The 22,896-nt window shown below is 37.1% G+C and overlaps 1 protein-coding gene across 1 annotated transcript in view; it reads right to left on the reverse strand.

Annotated features, from left to right (window-relative positions):
• Positions 1 to 3,216: 3,216 nt before the first annotated feature.
• IFT57 (intraflagellar transport 57) overlaps positions 3,217 to 22,896 on the reverse strand; it is a 53,957-nt gene continuing 34,277 nt past the window's right edge. The window contains exons 7-11 of the mRNA XM_004436602.2: positions 12,561 to 12,632; positions 8,610 to 8,741; positions 7,203 to 7,265; positions 5,404 to 5,470; positions 3,217 to 4,399 (exon numbers count right to left, since the gene is read on the reverse strand). Coding sequence (XP_004436659.2) covers positions 4,221 to 4,399; positions 5,404 to 5,470; positions 7,203 to 7,265; positions 8,610 to 8,741; positions 12,561 to 12,632 — 513 coding nt within the window. The 3' untranslated portion in view covers positions 3,217 to 4,220. The remainder of the gene's footprint in view (positions 4,400 to 5,403; positions 5,471 to 7,202; positions 7,266 to 8,609; positions 8,742 to 12,560; positions 12,633 to 22,896) is intronic.

The following is a 22,896-nucleotide window of genomic DNA, read 5'->3' on the forward strand; positions in this document are numbered from 1 at the left end:
ACACACTAAGATGAGCATGGTTCTTCTTCTCCTCTCTTGTGTATTTAAAAAAAAAAAGGCTTGTAAAAAAAAAAAGTACAAACTAGTGAATCCAAAATTGTTTTTACCCTTTAGAATTCCATTCCTCCTTCTTAAAGTCTTAGGATTTATGACTTGGTTATTAGGCACATTAAGTTTTTAAACAGGTAAAGCTATGACGATGGTTGCTACTTGACTACAAAATAGGGCAGTACATTCTAACTACTATTCCTGCATCGTTATAATAAAGACTGCTTTAAAGGAAAAACAAAAATACTTTTTGCCTGGCATGGAAGAGTTTTAAGAAGAAAAGCATTTGGCCATGTAATCCTAGATTTTCTACAGTCTCCTAAATCCTCAGAGTCTACTGACATTCACAGAGCATCGCATGCTTGTTAACCATCCACGCAGGAGAGTTACAAATCAGAGAGAAGCACGTGCCTCCTCATCCGTCTTCCTACACAGGTCGGCTGGTTCTAATAAAAGGTTGGAAGATAATCTCAGGTTTGTATACTGATTTTCACACGCTCATTCTAAATATGCATTCTGCATTCTCAAAGTATGTTCTTGGGTGAAAAGGTCTGTGATTACATATTTGTAAAAAAAAAAGATTCACAATGTAGAAGAAATGAAATGTGAAGAAAATGAAACTTGTTCAACATTTCTCAAATTTACTCGTTACAGAAACTTTTGTTTTTGTGTAAAACTCATGGGAAATGCTGACCTAGATAAATTAGAGTGCAGTAGAAAAAAACTTCCTTAGAGTTGTCAAAAAATTGTTCCTACTTGGTCAATGAGTTGATGCTAAGTTTAAGACATGTTCAATGGACAATGTAATTTTATTGGAGAAATCATAGTATTTCAACAAATTGATTCAGAAGGCTAACTTCTATATAGAGCATATAATTTCCAAGAACTATCATTTCTTAAGCTTTATATTTTGAAATAATTTCAGATTTATAAAAAAAATTGTAAAAAAAGTACAATGGATTTCTATATATCCTTCTGCCAGATTCCCAAAATGTTAACAATTTACATTTTTTCTCCTTTTCTCTGTGTGTGAATATACAAACACACACATATACATATATACATTTTTTTCTCAAAGTTGCTAACATGATGCTTCCATACCTCCAAATATTTGTGCGTATTGCTAAAAGTATATTTTCTTACAAAACCACAGTACAAATATAAAAAAAATAACATTGATTTAATACTACATCCAATCTACAGACCTTATTCAAATTTTACTGTTGTCTTAATAAGGTCCTTGACAACAAATAAAAATTTTTCCTGTCCCAGGATCCAATCTGGAATCACTCATTGCATCTATGTCTTGTTAGTCTCCTTTAATTTGGAACAGTTTCTCAGTCTTTGTTTTTCATGACCTCGTCACTTTGAAGAACATAAGCCGTTTTGTTCCACGTCCCTCCATTGGATTCATCTGTTTCCTCGTGATTAGATTCAGGTTATGCACTCTCAGCAGTGACCACATTCGTGTGTACCCTCTTCAGAAGCCACATGACCCCTGTTTGTTCCACTACTAGTGATGCTAACTTTTGATCACTTAAAGTGGTGTCTGCCAGGTTTCTCTACTGTAAAGTTACAATTTTTTCTCAAGGTGGAGTGTCTTACACACTTTGAGACTATGTAAATATTCAGTTTTTCATTAAACTGTCACCTACTAGTTTTAGCATCCATTGACGATTCTTGCCAAAACAGTTTCTGCTATGATAGTTGTCAGATGGTAATTTCTAAATGCAGTATTCCCTTTACTTTAGCTATTGTAAGGAAGACCTTTCTCTTCTCCCATTGATTATTTATTTCTATCTGTATGGACTCACAGGTTCTTGTTTTATTCTATGGGTTATAATTCATTACTATAATTATTTTGATGCTCAATTGTCCCAGGTTGGCGGGTGGGATACCCCTCAATCTGCCTGTGTCCTTTAGCCATTTCCCCATCATTCTTTGAGCACTTCCTTACTTTCTGGCAGAGTAAGACATTTCAAGCTCATCTTGTGCTTTCCCCGCCCCAGCCCAAGAATCAATAATTTTTCTAAGAAGCCTGTTTTTTAAGTAGAAAATTTAGAAACCAAGATCTGAGTGCCAGGTATTCTCCTTGTTACTGGGCTGTCACTGCTTCTAGGCACTTTCAGGGGACAAAACTAGTAAATATATGTATATACGTGTACATGTTATCTCTGTATCTATATTTATTTCTATTAACTTACATGTATGAAAAAACCATGCGTTCACACTGATGCTTCCAATTCCAATCCAATACCACAGGGAAAAACCCTCATCATTTATTATTACTATCTTGAAACTGTGTCAAAACTCACAGGCTTCAAGTCATTAAATTTGCTATGCTGCAGAATACGACCTACGAGATATTCTGGAACTGCCTAACGCCACTCGTCCACCCATTTACTTACTCACACTCTTTTTGTGCTAGGTACTTGGCTAGGAATACGGAAATGAACGACTCTCCCTATCCTTTAGCAGCTCAATCTATTAGCGAGGGTAGAAGAAAAATAATTACACAGTAGTACAGTAAGTTCTGTATTAGAGGTATTTGGTATTCTACGGGAACAGAGAGGAGGAGCACCCAGCCCAACCTGAGTAAACTGGATTATCTCAGAGAAGGAAGTAAAAATGGGCTGCTCTCACTACTCCTTGGAAGAGTTCTTAGATTATTGTGTGTTTGCACAAAATGAAGAGTGCACTTTGCTTTTGAGCAAAAGTACGTTTTTTGGAGAGCTCTGATTTATCTAGAAGGGTTCTCTGCATTGATTGAATTCATCACAAAACTGCTCAGCCATGACAGTATCTATGCAAATAAATTCCAGGGGAATCAATGTTAGCTTGTGGGACCACAGGTCAGGTTACACTCTACTAGACCCCTCCCAATGACCATAAAGGAAGGGAAAAGTTTTGGACTTTTCCCAACTGTGTATTATCCCATGGTGGAGTTTTCCCTGCTCTTCTTCTTTACGAATTAAATAAACTGGTTTATTTGCCATCGTATTGTCACCCTCTTGAGTAACAGAGTAGTTTACACACAGGTTTTCTTTTATCTAATTAATCTTAAACTAGAAAGAGTTTGAAGAAAAAGATTTGTGTGTATGTGTGTATTAGAGTATATATCTAGAAATTAAAGGCTAAGAAAAAAATTGGGGAAAGAAAATATTAGGATAAAAAATGAGAAAGGGATTTTATTATTTTCGTTGTCCTATACACACAGTATTCTCATCAAAATTTACCACCAGAGCTTTTTTTTTCTTTGTAAAAAACAAATGTGCGCTATCTTCTGGTCTGTGCTCCCCTCATCAGTTTCCCCAGTTCTCAGTCTGGTCTCTCTAATATTGCTTATCGCATCAATTTAGAAATCCCAGTCTAGAGAGTTGCTACGATGTGTTAGTAAAGACCCCCAGTACCAGAGGCTGATCTTCGCATGACTTGCTGTCTCTCCTTCCACTACCAAATGATCCCTTGGTAGAGCCAATACTGCAGGAAAAAGTAGAACTGAGACATGTATAGACCCTTTAGCCACTATAGAAGCAGGGTCAAACATGACTGAAAGATTTATTAGGTGGCCTAGATCATAGAAAATATAAAATCATTTTAGTTATGAAACTCTCATGATAAATAATAAACTTTAGATGTTAATAAAGACACTGAAGTTTTTTCTTATGCTTTTTTAAAAATGTAATTTTAGGTAACCCTAAAGCTGAGGCGAGGGTAGTTTGGGTTCTGGGAAAGAATCCCCAGCCGTCATTAGTTGCCTCCGCGCACACACCACTCGTGATCACTGCAGAGGTAGCCCCACCTGAGGGCCAGACTGTGTCAAAGGTCCATGTGGTGAGTGCAGCAGCAGCCACAGAAAGCATGGGTCACATACATTGACTTACGCAAGGAACAATAAGAAAAGCGATCCATGGGGGGGGTTGTTTAATATATGTAATGATTAGTGAAAGCTTCTGTGAAAGCGAGAATTTTTAATTACTTTATTAAATATTATATTCAATTTAAAGGCTTTAACCATCCATAATCACCATGATACAATGTGTGTGTGTACATATGCAAAAAGTACCCACTGACCATGCTTTAAAAGGTATAACTGTGTTGAAATCTATGCAACATGAAATATAATTTGATATAAAAAACCCACTAACCAGAAGCATGAAAACCAGTATGTTTTAATAGGAGCCTATTGTGGATTCTGGAATGACTGTGGCATGCATGTCCCTGGTCATGTTGGACTTCTCCTTCAGTTTTGACTGGAGTAATGTGTGTTCCACGACACCGATTCGAATGTCCATCTGAACGGTTTCTTGCTTCAGCTTTGTTAAGCTCTGTTTAATCTTCACCAAAGGAGCTGCAGAATGAAAACAACATGGAATAAAAATGTCCATTTGGAGTCTCAGTGTATTACAGAATTGTATGACATTTTCCTCACTTTGTCTTAAGCCAAAAATAGGGTTAAAAACATAGCCAACAACTTCCTGACATTCACACAGTTTTGCTGTGGCATTTTAAACACCTGAGATTTTTAGGATGGGAAATGATACAGCATTTGATGTACTGAGGCTGAATTTCCTTCCTTTTCTAGGGGAAGAGTTGCTAAAGGAATGTTTAAAGATGTCTTCAATATTTTTTTATGGGCTAGTGTATCTGTCTGAAGGAAAAAGGGATACAGTGGGAGAAAAAGGGCAGGAAGAATTACCTTTGAGATATAGATAATGGGTTCATTCAAACATTCTGCAAAACCCCTATCCATCCCTTTTTGAAAGATCACTCAGTATATACCATTAAAACCCTAAAAAATCTTTCTAGAGCATAGAAGGACCTTAGGCAATCACCACTCATGAAAATAACTAGCTCGTGGTGGAGGATGATTACAGGAGGATTATTAATTCTTCTCTATTTGACCCCTGCCCAGTCAGCTCTACTGGGGAAGAGGAAAAAAAACAAAGGTCGTCACATCACTGCCTTTGTGCCATTTGGGTGTACAATTAGTGCTCTTTTGTACGTAAAATGGAATAATGAAGCTCTTTTGATGAAGAGAGAACAAAATATTATTTTTTTGAAACTGGCACAACAAAGTGCATATTTAAATATTTCCAATCTATCTCTGAATTGATATAGTTTGAATTAAAAAAATCCTAAATGATAGTAAAAAAACTATGGCTCTTCTCTGCTGATTTCTAAGGAAAAGAGGACACTGATCATCAGACATCATTTTTGCACCGTGTACCTCTCCTCAAACAAATACATTCAAAAAAGCAGGCTCCCTACTTATTAATACATTTTGTTAAATAGATTCCATGAAGAGAGATTCTTCTCTTGTTTATTTTCTCCTTAAAATGAGTGTGTACTCACCACCATCAGTCATACTGCTGCCTTTTTCTTCCATCTCTTGTTTTACCTTTTCTAGTTCTTCTGTAACCTTTCATTGAAAAAAAGTTTTCATGAGCACTGAATTTTAATAAACTTCCAAAAATTTTGAATGATGTATTAGGAAAATTAATTTAGATATAATACATACATAAAGGGATATAAATACATCAGAGGTATTCTGGACATATCTGAATAATAAGATAAAGTACACAGATATGCAAAGCTTTTTTATCTTCTGAGAGTGCTCCTTATGTTGAACTCCACCAAATCACTTTCTCATGAACTTCTTCAGGTGGAAGGTGACAGAACAAAAAGGATCTGACTTGTTTTTGGCATTAGGCACTCACACCTTGTAGTTATCTCATAGCATCTACCATGCAAGTCTCTAAGAATCAGTTATTAATTAAAATAGTATAAACATCCTAAAAAGATTTTGGATTTCTACAGGTTCACTAGGTATCTTTCTTAATATTATAGTTTTATAAGAGAATACGCCACTTTTTCCTCTATAGACACTAAAAATAGTGTTTATACCATATGGCTATATATAAAAATACTCTAACTGCTCTATCCAAACCATGAGCTCCCAGAGGCATACTGTGCTGTCACGCTCGCTCTCATCCGTACTCTACATCACACTCAAAACGACACTACTATAGCCTCTATTATTAGCAAAATTCCAAACTAGGATTAATATAGGTAGAAAATACTATCTTCAAAAAATGGAAAAATTCTGATATGATCTAGAACTAAGCCATAATTACCGTAACTCAGTAGGCTTTATTTTTATCACACGAGTGAGTAAAAACTTCCTTGGGAATAAAGTGCTCATCCAAGTAAAGCAAATTAATTTTTTTCAGGCCCCTGAAACGTTCCAAGTGGGGATAACTACCTACTCCATAAGAATGAGATGGCTCCCCGGACTCCCTTCAAGTGTTAATCTATCCCACGTACGTGAGCACTTCACTTCCACATAATGCTTTATTTGCCGAGAAACACTACACGATTAGAGTCTAAATATTTCTAAATGTATATTTTTAGTATTTTAAAATAACTGTTTATTCTTCAAATAATCTCTATAAAAGAAGCTTAATCCTACTATATAGCAAAGTTTGTGATAATTACACTGGATTGTAACTAAAGATAATCTTGGATTTTAGTCCCACATTGGCTATCGACCTTGTTTAAGGGTTTTTTTTCCTCTCAGCTCTTCAGTGAAAAATGGGAATATACATTAGATCTTACCTCTCTTGCAAGATGATGGAAATAAATACAACAATACATGTAAACATTCCAGAAGTTTTCAGAAGGAAAGGGTTACAAGCCACTCCCAGTTTGTGGACAGAGAAACACTCGGGATCACATACCAGTTATCAACAGCAGTCATTAAAAACAAATCTTCTGTCTTCCAGGCTAACATTAAAATTTCTCATAGACATTTAAGCTAGTGCTTTAACCTACTCTTCTATATATTAATTGTAATCATTATATTCTAAAAAACATTAAGGAAGGTTAAGAATTTGCTAATACTATCAGCAGGTTTTACGTTGGATTTAATAGAACAACTTCAAGCATTTTATGGGAACAAATAAGATACACATACATAATTGATTCATTGATAAGAAAATTATGGATTTTCTCCTAAAGAAAAGGATTTAAAGCCACAGGCAGCAATTATTGAGATAAACAACGCAGGCCGCAGCAGCATTAAACCATCTGAGACTCCGAACAGCCGGGGCCCAGCTGACAGGTGAGAAGACGGACGAGCACACAGCTCGAACCTCAGACAGGAGTCTGGTCCTTTCAGTCACGCCGCCATTTCCCTGCTGGTATCGCTCCCTTGCCTGAGGGAGAAAACATTTTGTTTAACGACACATTCAAAACAGAAGCAGATTACTTAAATAGGACCTCTTTGTGTTTGCAATTTCTGCATATCATTTTATGACAACCCCCTTCCTCGCCAGCGAATACATTTGTGAAAGTGACATTTAACCGCAGCTATTTCAGGCCCCTAATAGGCACCGTGTATTTAACTAAAGCACCATAAATGATGAACTACTGCAACCTTCATATACCGACTGCGCATGGGCATGGCTCCTGACAGAAACTGTCCTCAGCCGTTCCCAGACAGTTTACGGGAGCGGCTCTTGGTCGATCTAATTTGCGTACTGTGCAGAGAAAACCAGTTCTAAAAAATCAATCATAATAGAGCATCACGATCAGTAATTAATAAAGATTAATAAACAGCATAACAGTATGGAATATGTTTCTGGCAACTAATCTAACAATCAATTATTTAATATCAATGTTTGAGAGATAAACGGTGGCTTTAATCAGAGACTTTTACAGCATTTTAAAAGTAAAAATATCCACAAATAGATGTGTATAAAAGGGAATAATTAATTAAACAAATAACATAAAAAAGTGAATATTACTTTCTGTTTGGTCTTTGAGAACTTCTGAAATACAGAAGTATCTCAAGTTTACTTCAATTTCTTTCTTCTTTTTCTAACCTTGTCTGCTGAAAGAAAAAAAAAGATGCCTTCAACTGACATTTGCAAGTGTTCTTACTAGTCTTCTCCATCATCAGGAAAGACGGGCACAGACCCTAAAGGAAAGCCTTTAGTTCCTACTGCTGGGACAAAGAACTGTGCTTTCCAAGGCTGAAGATTATATTTTTTGGTTGAAATTCTAAAACTTTGAAAGGATTAAAAAATTTGCTCACTTAATTAATTAAACTGCTCGTCTCTGAACATGTCTTGCTTTCATATTCCTTATTGTGTGGCTGTAAGCCTTTATGGCAAGGATGTCTTCTCCCTCTGACACACGTACATGCATACTATTCTTCTTCCTCCTACTCATACGGTAAATTAACAGCAGACTGAGAAACAAAACCAGGTGTCCTGACACTCTGTTCCTGCTCTAAGCCATGTTCCCCCACAATATATGCCCTCGCTTATTTAAATCAAATGAAGAAACGCATTTAAAGACTTCCAGGAGATAATTTCTATCACATGTAAAATAGAGATGACAAGTTCTATTGCCTCCCTGGGCTTCCTAAAGTGGGGACTCAATGTATTGCTGTTTGTGAAAAGCATTTCACGATTCCCAAATGAAAAGTGCCACGTCAAGTTTAGGGACTAGGGTCATTAACTGGAATAGAGCCCTGGATATCATTCTTAAATTACCTCACTCAGCTGGGCTTGGGCTGCGCGATATTCTTGAACCAAGTGCTCAAGCTGATTGTTGATGTACTTTTCTCGGCTGCCAATCTTTTCCAAGGTCCTACTAATTTCATTATGGAGTTTGTCCAAAAATCCCTAGAAATTCCATGAGATTTTAGTAGATAAAAAAATTCATAAATACATTTTTCAAAGATAGTTTAAAATGGGTTAAATCTCCCCCAATCCATTCCCCAAATTGTCAACCACTTATGAAAAAGAAGATAGTTTGCAATTTTCAATAGCAAAAGAAGTCTGTAATGAGAAATATTTTCAGTAAAGAAGCACCTGGCAGGGTTGGTTAACTCATTTGCCCTTATGCACATCTAAAATGCACGGGAGGGGAATTTGCTTTACATCAAGTTCACAGAGTAGGTAAGGGAATAACATGACTTTCTCGTAGCACAATTCAAAGATGACTGGAACATTCCAGTTGGAAGTAGATCATTAAACTTATAGCTCTAGCCTGGGACCCATAATCTCTCATTCCAACTTTGCTTCTTTGTGGCGTCCTCCACAAGTCCTTATTTCTGGTAGGGCAGCACTCCTGGGAAAGCTGTAGGTTCTAGGCATTGCTGGCCTGGTGTTCTCTTATCCTTTGGGATTCAGAGAGGAAAGAATGGTGAAATGTTTCTCTCTAATATATATATACAGTCATGTGTCACTTAACGATGGGGACATATTCTGAGAAATGCCTCGTTAGGTGATTTTGTCATTGTGTGAACATCATAGAGTATACTTACACAAACCTAGATGGTATAGCCTACTGCACACCTGGGCTCTGTAGGATAGCCTATTGCTCCTAGGCTACAAACCTATATAGCACGTTACTGCACTGAATACTGTAGGCAATGTTAAGTATGTTAAGTAACATTGTAGCACAATGTTAAGTATTTGTGTATCTAAACATATCTAAACACAGAAAAGGTACAGTAAAATGACAGTATAAAAGATAAAAAATGATATACAAGTATAAGGCACTTACCATGAATGGAGCTTGCAGGAGTGGAAGTTGCTCTGGGTGAGTCAGCAAGTGAGTGGTGAGTGAATGTGAAGGCCTAGGACATCACTGTGCACTACTGTAGACTTTATAAACACTGCACACTTAGGCTACACTCAATTCATAAAAAAATATTTTTCTTTCTTCAATAATAAATTAACCTTAGCTTATTGTAACTTTATAAACTTTTTAATTTTTTTTTAACTTTTTGACTCTTTTGTAATAACACTCAGCTTAAAACACAAACATATTGTACAGCTGTACAAAAATATTTTCTTTCTTTATATCCTTATTCTATAATCTTTTTTCTATTTTTAAAATTTTTAATTTTTTTTACTTTTTAAAATTTTTTTGTTACAAACCAAGACACCAATACACACATTGGCCTAGGCCTACACAGGGTCAGGATCATCAATATCACCATCTTCCACCTCCACAGCTTGTCCCAGCGGAAGGTCTTCAGGGGCAATAACATGCATGGAGCTGTCATCTCCTACGACAACAACGCCTTCTTCCAAATGCCTCCTGAAGGACCCGCCTGAGGCTCTTCTTGAGGAGGTGTCATTCTTTTCAGAAACATGTCTACAGTGGTTTGCTTGGTTTGTTTCTTTTTTTCATCATACATTTCCTGTAAGCGTATAATGCACCATGAACATTCCTGTCTATTAATGAAAATCCTTCAGTGTTGGGGTCCATGTTTTCAACTTTTTAAGGAGCTTGTTGAAGTCTGCAAAAGCTTCTGCTAAACATTTCATTGTGAATTTTCTTGGGGGTTCTTCTTTTTCTTTTCCTGCAGTTTCCTTTTCTCTTTCCTCTTCTTCAGCTATGTGTTTCTGTTCCAGTTCCAACAACTCATTAGCCAATTTCTCAGGAACAACCTCTGGGAGCTCCTCACTATCATCCTCATCCACACCCAGGTTCAAGTTGTTTGCCATCTCAATCACAGCCTCATTGATTTTTGCAACCTCCTCATCTTTGACAAATCCTTTGAAGTCACAGACGAACCTCTTGAGTATCTTCTCCCAGATGCCATTCAACACTCCTTGGTGACATCACCCTATGCCCGAGCAAAGTTCTTGATGTGGTCATAGATGTTGCAATCCTTCCAGAATTGCATCAGTGTCTTCTCAGTGTCTCCCTCAGTTGCAGCAATAGTCTGGGCAAAGGTCTCCTCAGGTAGTAGGCCTTCAAAGCTGCTATAACTCCTTGATCCATTGGTTGCATCAAAGTGGTAATATTTGGAGGGAGAAACACTGCTTTGATATTGGCATGAAGATCATCAATAAAAGGAGGATGTCGGGAGCATTATCAACAATAAGCAAAATCTTAAAAAGTATGTTATTCTCCAAACAGCACTTCTCTATTTTGCTGTCACAGCAATTCAGGAGGGCATCTTGGAAGAGGAGCTGGGTCATCCATGACTTCTTATTGCTCCTGTAGTACACTGGCAGCATGTGCTTACTGATATGCTTGCAGGCCCTGGGGTTCTCACTGTGTCAGATCACAAAGGGTTTCAATTTGTAGCCTGCAATATTGCCCCCAAGCAAGACTGCTATCCTGTCCTTAAAAGCCTTGAAACCTGGCATTGACTTGGCCTCCTGATGAATAAAATTCCTTTTAGGCACTGATTTCCAGAATAGGGAGGTTTCATCCATATTGAATATTTTCTCTGGCAAGTAATTTTCCTCCATAATCAGCTTATCTAGAGTTTCCAAAAATTCTTCAGCTGCCTTCACATCAGCACTCACAGACTCATCACTCACTTTCACATTATGTAATGAATAACAACTCTTGAATTGTTTAAACCACCCAGAGCTAGCAGTAAATTCAACACAGTAGTTGGGTCCAGCCTTTTCTTTCAACATCACAAACAAACTTTTGCTTTGGCCATGATCATTATGGTGCTGAAAAGGATACGCTTCTGTGTCTGGTCTTTAATCTAGGTCATTAGAAGTCTCTCCATGTCTGATATAGGCCCTTCTTGAATTTTTGTTAGTCTTGTTGCCTTCAATGAAGCAAATTCTCTAACATTTTCCATCACTTTGTTCTCCTTCAAGATTGTAGCTATGGTGGAATGGGACAGGCCTGACTGGCGAGCAATAACCATCAGTGATTTTCCACCTTCGTAGGCCTTAATCACTTTTAATTTCATTTCCAGGTCAGTCATTCAATGTGGCTTCTTACTGGCAACATTAGCAGTGAATTTTGTACAGTTAGAGGCCATGATGAACAAAACAACACGAGATTAAATCAAGCACCATAGAAAATGATGCAATCAAGAGATGTGGTAAACATGAGATGTATGAGGCTGCTGCTGGTGTAACACAGCATACCGCTTTACAGTAAACTTTTTTTTTATAAGGAGAAAGAGCACACTCTAAAATAACAATAAAAAGCATAGTATAGTAAATACATAAACTAGTAACACAGTCATTTATTATCAAGTATTATGTACTGTACATAATTGTATCTGCTATAATTTTATACAACTGGCAGTGCAGTAGGTTTGTTTACACCAGCATCACTACAAACACGTGAGTAATACATTGTGCTACAACGTTACAACAGCTATGATGTCACTAGGTGATAGGAATTTTTCAGCTCCATTATAATCTTATGGGATCACCATTCTAGACTGAAACATCATTATGTGGCACATGACTGTATATATATCAATATATTGGACATATATCTAATATATGTAATTTAATAGATATATATTATATTGCTTTTATATAAAGTTACCTTTCTTTAGTTGGTTTAAGTGTTAGGGCTGTTGAAATGCAATACGGTACACATTCAGTCAGTAAGCTCCTCAAAGGCAAGGATTGTGTCTTTTTTTACTTTCACGTTCTCCCTTAATAGGTGTTCCACAGATGAGTAAATGTGCATTGATTTATCTGAAGTAATTCACACACCTTGGTCTCCTTTAGAGCAGACTCAATTCCACTTTTGTGCTGGTGCATTTGGTCAACATGGATTCTCCAATCCTACAGGCATAAGAGCAAAGAACAAGTAAAAAATATTACATTTCCTTCTTTCTTCTACTTTTTTGAAGTTGAATCCTTTATTTTAATTACTTTGGTTGCTCCCTTATTTCAGGCGAGAGAGCCTTATATATAGCTTGCAATCAGATTATAAAGAATTATGTGTAGAGCACTTTAGGATAAAAGGTTCTAAATAAATGTAAATTATTTTATGTGTTCACAGAGTGATGTCTGATAATTTGAATATAAATTATTCCTGCACTGCTGGTGGTTAATATTTATGACCAGCCATCAAAATGAAAAAATATTCTAATTACTAGAAAAGAAATATTTAAGCAGTAACAATTATGTTTGCCAGAAGCAACTCCAGAATTAAGTATCATATATCAAATATTAGTTTGTCCCTTGGAAATTAAAATGGGGCAGGGCCCTCTTCTTCAGTAAGATTTTGGAGTCTCTTTCTTAAGAAAGGAAGTCTATAATGACTATTAGAGTTCATATATTTTGAGGTATACTGTACCACTACCAGACTGATCTGACTTAGTGTGCATATTTGAAGTCTACTCCAACATGTTAATTTCCTATAAGACATCCTAAAAATTTTTTGGTTTATATTACTAAAGGTAACAATTTTAAGACTTGAGAAATACCCATCATAAGAGAAAAAATATTATGGTAGGTTGAAGCAAGTGATGGAACCAGGATATTCTTTAACCGCACATGTCTGCCTGCATACCCCGGTGCTCCGCTTTGCTATCCACACTACTTTGTGAAGAGAACAATATTCTGAGAAGAGTCCCATTCTACTGATTTCTTAACGTTGAAACAAGGGTTAGTGACTATAGGGTAAAAAAATCCTTGGGTACTTCACACCTACCAATTATAAAACTATAATATATTAAAGCTGCAAAGAACCTGAAAGAGCATCTAGTCTCACCTTTTCATTTCACAGATAAGCAAACAGAGGCCCAGTGACAGAAAGGGGCACACCCAAGGCCACATAGGTAGTGGCGCACCTGGATCAGAAGCCAGTGACTAATTCCCACACAATATATTTCGGCACTTCAGAGTCAATAAAAGGAGCAATGGGCTACTTGACACCAGTGAGCAGAGAACAAATCAGCACTTTCCTTTGTCCTTAAGCATTTTTGTGCCTCGTGAACAAAAAGTATCTCAGAATATGAGAGCTGGAAAGATCTTAAAGATCATCTACTCATCCACTGAATAGTCATCCAGCACAATGTTTTCACTTTACAGTTGAGGGAACTGTTCACCACCCGGAGCAATGACTAGACAGATCTGGCAAGGAAACAGGCCCTCCACCTCAGCCAGTCAACACTGGAGTGGGCAGGAGAAGCAGCTGGCTGGCCTCCGGCAACTGGACCAATTAGGTCCTGTTTAAGCCCAAGCAAGCATCTTTGTGAAAGAAAATGAACGTAACAAGTATCATTATATTATTAATTTTTTAAAAAAGTACTCAGCCTGTCTGATTCCAAAAAGAATTGCAGAAGCAATAAACACCATCTCAAGTATCCCTATCAGTCTTTGTCGTTGTCACTCTCTCTATATATATACATACACACACACATTTTATATATATAGCTTTTTTATTTATTATAATTGATATGTTTAAAGTAGTTTGTTTTCTGCTTTTTCTATCCAGCATTATTTTCTACCCCAGCAAATGTAAAAAATATATTTTTTCATGGATTAACAAGTATTTTGAGGGAAGCAAACATGCCTGACTCATCCATGTATAACTATGACAACTTACATTGATGTTAAACTCCATGGAGGAGCTGGCATTTCAGTGGAGCCTTGCAGCAAGAGTAGCATTTGATCAGGCTGGAAAGGAGTGGGAGAGGAAGGGTATTTCAGGCTGAGGGAGTAACAAGAACAAGGAAAAAGTGGAAAATATATAGGGAACAAGTAGCCCAGGCTGGCTAGAAAATAAGACACAAAGTTCTTGCGATGACGTGGGGTGGGGAGGATGAATGATAAGGAAATAAAGCTGGAGAGATAGGTTAAATTATATCAAGGGCTTAGTTAACTAAGGAGGGGAGATTTTACCTTGTGGATAATGCGGAGCTATCAAAGATTTTTGGTTTCGGTTTTAAAGACACGTCTGTGTTTTGAGAAAGTAACAGAGTGAAGGACTGATCAGAAAGGCAAGCCTGAAGACAGGCAGGAGACCAGTTAAGAGGCTGTGTTGTGAATGGTCCACGTGGCAGATTAGCAGGGCTTGAATGAGAGCAGTGCTTGTAAGAACGGAAGGGAAGGGATGGATTTAAGGGACACTGCAGAGACAGAACTAGCAGGACATAAGGACTGACTAGGGGGAAGTGCGGGTGGCTGACACGGAGCTGGGTAAGCAGAGAAAGTGTCTTTAAGGTTTCCAGCCTTAGGAACTAAGTGGATAGTAATATAATATCACAGTGTGACAAGAACAGAATAGATTTCAGGGAGTCAGAAATACTGAGGAACTTGGTTTTGAACTTTTTAATTTGATAAGCCACTGGGACATCTGTGTATTCTTATTGCCTTTTAAAGTTGAAAGCTAGTAATCATTTATAATTATCTGCCAGGCAAATCTGAACGTTTGTTTTATTCAAATCTTCTAGATAACTACATCAGGAAATGTGTGTATTTAAAAAAAGCCTTAAAAGTGTTCTTACCCTTTAACCCAGCAATTTCACCTCTCAAAATTATTCCCAAGGAAATAATTGGGGATATACACAAAGATCAATGTGCAAGTTCCTTGTAAAAGTAAAACAGCAGAAAACTCTCTAAATATCTAACAGTAGAGAACAGTTTAAACTAATTTTGTAATATTCATTTCACCACTAAAAATAACACAGTATGATACCATTTTTATAAAGCTCAAACCAGCAAAACTCAACAATACACTGTTTGGAGATAGACATATATGTGAAAACACTTAAAAAAAAAAAAAAAAGAAGCTACTGACAATACACAACTTGAGGAGAGTGGGTACCCATGGGTGGGGAGGGGTGGCAGCAGAGGAGCACACAGGTACTTTCAAGGGTGTTGTCATGGTCCAGTTCTCAAGTTGGGGAGTGGGTTCAGGAATGTTTGTTTTATTACTGGGCCTCATAAATATATACGTATTACATATTACATATATTAATATTGCATATCAAAATGTTAAATTCATGTTTTCAAAAAAATATTTAATTATCAGCAAAAATGCATGCTAACATACAGCAAAGCAGAAAAATATTCCCAAAAAAGTATAAGCATTAGGTGTCGAATTTAGTAAAAATTAATATTTGTGTATATTTGTATGTATATGTGTGTGTGTGTTAAGACAGGGATTTGATATTAGTGGTTTAAATTTCCAAATTTCCTACAAGAGAATTTTATCACTTTAAATCATCAGGGGAAAAAAAAAGTAAAACACTTTCTAAATGCCCAACAAGTTCTTGAAAGGAGTTTAATATAGTTATAGCAGAAAATACAAATGATTAGACCTGTAAAACTTTAAAAACATGAATATAAAAAGGCAAAATACATAGCTTTGAAAAAACTACAACTGAGATGATTAAAAACTTTACAAAGTTTTGTGGTAAGAATGGAGAAGTGATGGATTTTAATGATATGTAAAGACTTGATCTCCAAAATAAGTAACAGTAAAAGCAACCGTTTAACAATGAGAGCAATTCTCATCTTAGTAGAGAATCCATCAGGTCACAATGCACTTTTATATGCCTTGCCTTACGTGAGACACACAGGTTTGGAGCACTAAGTGGGTATCCGCATCTCTTCTTTTTCATCACCACCCTTCCCTGTAAGAGGGTTATGTGAGTCGCAGGCTGCTTGTGGGAGGAGTATGCTTCCCTGCCCAACTGATGCTGGCCTTGGCCATGTGATTCTCTTTGGCCAGGGGAACGATGGTGGACACAGCCTATGCCAGGACTGTGCAGAAGCTGTAAGAGGCATCCACCGGCTCTCTTGCCCTTTCTTTCAGCGATGATAATAGGCATGCCCCACACAGGTATCTTTTCAGTGTGGGTCTGGGAATAAGAAACATGGAACACAGCTGCAGTAGAGCCACAGCTGAGCCACACATCAGCAGACATGTATCTTCAGTGAGAATAAATGTGTGGTGTCATTATTATTGTAAACAACTGCAATTTGGGGATTGTCTGTGATATAGAAAAACTGACTATATATACATATTTTATAGGAGGAAAACCGAGAATTAGATAGGTTACATGACCCTTCCAAAGTTTCACGTCTGGAAAATGGAAAGCACTCCCAAATCAGTGCATTTTCCACATATTATATGCTATTTTTCTGTGATAAAATGTACTACCAAAGAGTATCGAAGGAAAACCAAGAATTCTTTTTGTTATATATCAAGTGAGACCAGAGGGCCCCTGGAGTTTACTGGTCACCTATTCCAAAGTGCTCTAAGGGTGCTCATTAAGCATCATTTCTCCTCTCTACTGAAGTTGAGTTTTTCACCTAAATCTAGCACATTTCCTCTCTTGATGGAAATGAGAAAACTAATAACGATACAGGATATCATTTCTTTAGACTTTCTATTTTTCAAAATCCTTTCATACAAAGTTTCACGTATAACTCTCTCTGTCACTGTGAGGTAGATGGCAAAGAAACTGTTGGAGCCATAACCCCATCCCCACTCCAAATTCTGTGGCACCAAATTACATATCTCCCTTTTTCAGAAACTGGAGAACGGTGATGACATATCTGCAGATGGTGACTCACCGTATACCATAAAATAAACTGTATGAGATCTAGCTGCAGTTGTTATGGTGCCTGGAAAGACTATATAGATCTCTGGGTTTTATTTCAATAGAACAACACCCGAACGATGATTTCCTTCGCATACGCAGAGACATTTTGTTTCTTTGTCTGCATCTCCAGCTCAATGCTTAGAGCTCCTCTCTGAAACCGCAGGAGAAAGAGACTGAAACACGAGCTTGGGATGGCAAATGGAACTTAAATCTGTATATAAGTTTCACTAATTTACAACTTGTAAAATGTCAAACTCTCAGTTTTTTTTCACCCAAGTTTGAGCTTCTTTATGTGTGGAGAGGCAGAGAGCCAAAGGACTCTTGATAGAAAAAAGCCGAGGGAGACACTTGTGTACTGGGATGTTTTTTCCTGGGCTCAAGAAAGGTCTGTGCCAGCGCACTGCTGACTCCGGGAGTTCACGGGTCTATTGGTACCTTTCGCTCCAGCCCCCGAGGGCAGGAGCAGGGCCCCAAGGCTCTGATGTGACCAGCATTGCTTTCTACCACAAGAACGTTACTTCTGCCATCCACTCCTCCCTTCTCCTCTATTCTTACTGCTCCTCTCTCCATTCTGTTATGAGTAATCACCAATGAAACCTTACTTCAATGTCCTGTTTTTGCAGTTTTATTTTAGTGAGTATTAAAATATTCACAAGGGCTTTTATCCCTCCATTTAAGGAGCCTAACCCCATTTTTCTCATTAGGCCTTTGTTTCAACTCTGAATTCACTTCCTCTAGGGATTTTCAAGATCACTCTGGGGAAGAAATCCTGTACCTCCATTTCACAGATTGGGTAACCAATTGAGGTTGTGGGATTTTTACACTGTCAATCACAAAATGAATAGAATCCAAATGTCCTTTCTCTCACTTACAGATTTTCCAGTACACCAGGCTGCCTCTTTCATTTCCTTACTTTGTCACCTAATTTCAATACGAAGCACAAGAAACTCTGACAACTCTCAATTCAAGTTTGCACATTACATATATGTCTCTCAGCTTGGTTGTTTTGCTAAAGCATAGATACTACAGGAGCTTTGCTGCTTCTAATTCGCTGCAGACGAACAATCTGGATAACCAAGCTTGTTAGAATAATCTCTAAAATAAGTATACATAAGTTCCAAAGAAGGAGTTATCAAACTCTCCTATAAATAAAATGCATGAGTTTTAGTACATAGTTTTTCGTGGTATCTATTTTGGCTACTCAGAAAGCTTTCCTATCTCCTTCCTTGGGTATAGAGCAGTCACCAACAGTCACATCCAACATGAGATCTTTTTAAGTCTAATAATAACAACTTCAATGTTAACATTCAAGGACCACTTAGCATGTGCCAGGCACTATGCTAAGCACTGTCCATACATCATCACATAAAATTCTCTTAAAAACTCTACTAAGATGAGGAAATTGAGACATAGCTACTTTTACGCAGACTGCCCAAGCTCACACAGGCCAATCAGTGGCAGAGCCCAAGCTTGCACAGACCACTCTATCACAACATATCATTTCCCTGGTGAAAGGGAGTAAAGTGTAACTAAAGATTTTAAGGGAGTAATGGGTAAAGGAGACTAGTTTTATCTGTAATATTTAAATTTTTATGAGAATGTATTTATATATCAATTGTATAATGAAAAACTGAATTTAAAACATTTTATGTAATTAAAAACTTTCTCACAAAGAAATATTCAGACCCAGATGGCTTCATCAGTGAATTTTCCCAAACATTTAAGAAAGAAATAGCAACAATCTTATACAAACTCTATCAGAGAAGAGAAGAAAAGGGAAGAGCCAACTTGTTTTATGAAGGCCTGCACAGCACTACCCTAAAACCTGACAAAGACACCTAAAAAACAAGAAAGAGTACAGATCAGTATCTTTTGTGAAAATAGATATAAAAATCCTCTACAAAATACCAGCAAATCGAATCCAGTAACATATAAAAAGGATAATATATCATGATTAAGTTGCATTTATTCCAAAATTCAAGGTTAGTTTAATACTCAAAAATCTATGAATATAATCTGCCATAAAGAGAGAAAAAAGGAGGAGACAAATCATATGATCATCTTAATAAATGAAGAAAAAAAATCATTTGAAAAAACTTAACATCCATTCATAATAACTCTTAGCAAACTAGGAACGAAAGGTAAGTTCCTTAATCTACTGAAGAATACTTATACAAGTCATAAAGCTAATATCATACTTAATGGTAAAATTGAAATAGTGAAGCTTTCCCTCTTCTAATACCTTTCCTTCTAATATCTTATATCCAACTTATATCCAACATAGACTAGAGTTCTTAACCAGTATATCAGACAAGATAAAAGAAATAAAAGGGATAAGGCTTATAAAGAAAGAAATAAGATCAATGTTACTTGCAGATGATATAATTGTACACACAGAAAATGCAAAGGAATCTACAGGTCTACTGTTAGAATGCATGAGCGAATTTAGCAAGTTTGCTAGAGATGTGTGTACATATACACATATGTACACCCACATATAGAATTGTATTTTTACATACTGGCAACAAATAAAATAAAATTTAAAAGATACTATTTCAATAGTATCAAATAACAACAAACAGACCAATGTCATAAAATAGCATGTTGAGATGCAGACCCTCACACATATGCTCGCTTTTCATGACAGAGCAGTGCACTGGTGAAAGGATAACCTTTCCGATAAACTGGGTCAGCTGCATATATACACGAAAACCAAATAAATCTTGAGTTCTACCTCACCCCATACACAAGAATCAATGCTAGATGGACTGCAGATCTCAATGCAAAGGGAAAACAATAAAGCTGCAAGAAGAAAACACAGGAGAATCTCTTCATAACACTGGGGTAAGCAAAGATTCTTAAATAAAACATAAATATTAGCCATACTTGCTTTCCCCACAAAAAGACCATTTTGAGTATATTAGAATTAAGCCACTATTTATCATAATACACCAATAAGTGCGGAAAGGGAAGCTAAAGAGTAGATATTTGCAATCCATAAAAAGGACTCATATCTAGAATATATAAAGAACTTCTATAAATCAAAAGAAAAAGCAGATAACCCAATAGCAAAAGACAAAAGAAGATATCCAAATGCCAAATAAACATATGGAAAGGGGCTCAACTTCATTAGTCATTAGGGAAATGCAAATTAAAATGACAAAGAGACATTACACCATACCTACCACGATGACTGAAATTAAAAAGACTAAAACAAAACAGAATGTTGATAAAGATGTGGAGCAACTGGAACTTTCATGCACTGCTGGAAGGAATGTAAATTTGTATAGCCACTTTCAAAGAGTATTTGGCAAGGTCTGCTAAAGCTGAACATACACATACACTATGACCTAGCAATTCCACTCCTCGTAGAAATTCCAGTAGAAATGTGTACATATATTGACCAAAAGACATGTACAAGAATTTTCAAAACAGCATTATTTATAATAGTCCCAAACTATAAACAACTCACATAAGCCCAGATGTGGGCTACTCTGGAAGGGCATGACCTTGGGTTAGGCAGCTCTCCGCCACTGAAGGCGTGTACAGCTGGAAGTTATCTGCTGACCACACTCTCTGCGGCTGGGCAGCAAGTCTGTGCTTGTAAGGTGATCTGGACCGTTCATCTCTGTTTCAACCACAGGGAGACAGACTTAGTTATGACAATTATAACTATAGCTGTGGTGGTAGAGAGGTAGGGCCAAGTGTGAGCTGCAGTCCAAAATCGATCAGTCTCAAGATTTCAGTGTGGAATACTGACGTTCCAAGACAATGTTTAATAACCCAATCCATGATCAATGATAATATTCTTTGGAAATCTGATGGCAAGAAATCAAGGTGAGTGAAAGAGGCAGAGAAGACAGCTTGATAGAAGGAGTTGCATATGTCTAACTTCACTGTAGCAAATATCTCTGGAGCAGGTCAATAATTTATTACACTTTCTGCAAGGATATGAGCAGCACATTTCTCTTCTTCACCAAGAACAACCCTTCCTAACAACAGAACGTTATCTGTATTCTCTTTTTTGCCACTTTGCACAAGCAGTTTTGCAGTCTCTTCTTATTCTAATTGTTAATTTTCAGCTGCATCACTGCTCACATTTGTGCATGTACTTGTGTGTGAATGTGTGTGTGAGAGAAAGAGAAAAAAAGAGAGAGATTGTCCATTAAATTAAATAACTTTTTCATGAGATTGAATTACTTTCTTAATGAAAAATGCCCATCGGCTTGTGCAATAATTACAGAATGTGGCTTTCCTGAATTTTTAAATGTGACATTTTTCTTTCATTGCCAGCAGCTTAAGTCTTCTGTGGTATATACCCTTGTGGTGCAAAAGCACGATTTTTCTTTATAAGTGTTGAAAGAACTAAACATACAACTTAAGAAGAATTGAGTATGTATGTGCAGTGTATGTTGTACATGTGTATTTGTTGCAGGGGGTGTGGGAATCACAATCGCTGGAAATATGTGTTTTATCAGGAAAGTTCCTGCTTTCTAGATATTCTTCTTGTTGTAGACAAAAATAAGACAGTGTGCATAGAGGGTAAGCAAAGGCTACCATAACAATCACTGGTATTCTCACACCTGCCTGTAATTGAGCTGAAACTGGAGATCCATAATCTCTAAATAAAATACCTTGTTACTTAAAGAATCACATTGCTAACGTGTGCTCAGAGATTATCTTTGCTGACTACCATCTGTTACTACAGTGTTTTCACATGTTGACTCAGACTTATCATGTATGCTCACTCCATCCACACCCTTTTTATATGGCCACACAAACCTTCTGAGTCAGGGTTTCCGGACTTTAGAAGAAGTTATAAGCCCAGAGAAGAGACTTGGCAAGGCAGACAGGGAGCAAATAGGGCCCTCTGAGAAAGCAGGACACTCTCAGGCCAAGTCGGAGGGTAATTATTTAAAGGGTGCTCAGTAACTGCGGTGGAGAGCTGGAAGGGATGACCTTGACAGTGCCTCTCAACTTCAAGAATCTACTAATCAGGGGCCGGCCCTGTGGCCTAGTGCTTAAGTTTGGCACACTCTGCTTTGGTGGCCCGAGTTTGGTTCCCGGGCGTGGACCTACACCACTTCTCAGCAGCCATGTTGTGGTGGTGACCTACATACGAAATAGGGGAAGACTGGCAACAGAGGTTAGCTCAGGGCAAATCTTCCTCAGCAAAAAAAAACACAAAAAAACAAAAAACCTACTAATCAAAACTTTGATCTCATACTGATACTCAAAAAAACAAAACCTGAAAAAATAAATATAGTCATCTGCATATTTGAAAAACCAAGTAACATAAATCGTTACCTTGGCATAAGGAAACAGAATCAAATACAATGGGATAAAAACTATGGGGGTAAAATTTGTCCAAATATTAAGAAATTTATAATAAACCACAGTGACAGTGAGAACTACTCTAACATCGTTGACTGGAAAAATGAGTCAAGCCAATTACAAAGTACATTTGATAGGGAAGTCCATGTGAC

This window comes from Ceratotherium simum, chromosome 15, assembly GCF_057802395.1.
Source record: "Ceratotherium simum simum isolate JZ-2026a chromosome 15, ASM5780239v1, whole genome shotgun sequence".
In the NCBI taxonomy this organism is placed as follows: domain Eukaryota; kingdom Metazoa; phylum Chordata; class Mammalia; order Perissodactyla; family Rhinocerotidae; genus Ceratotherium; species Ceratotherium simum.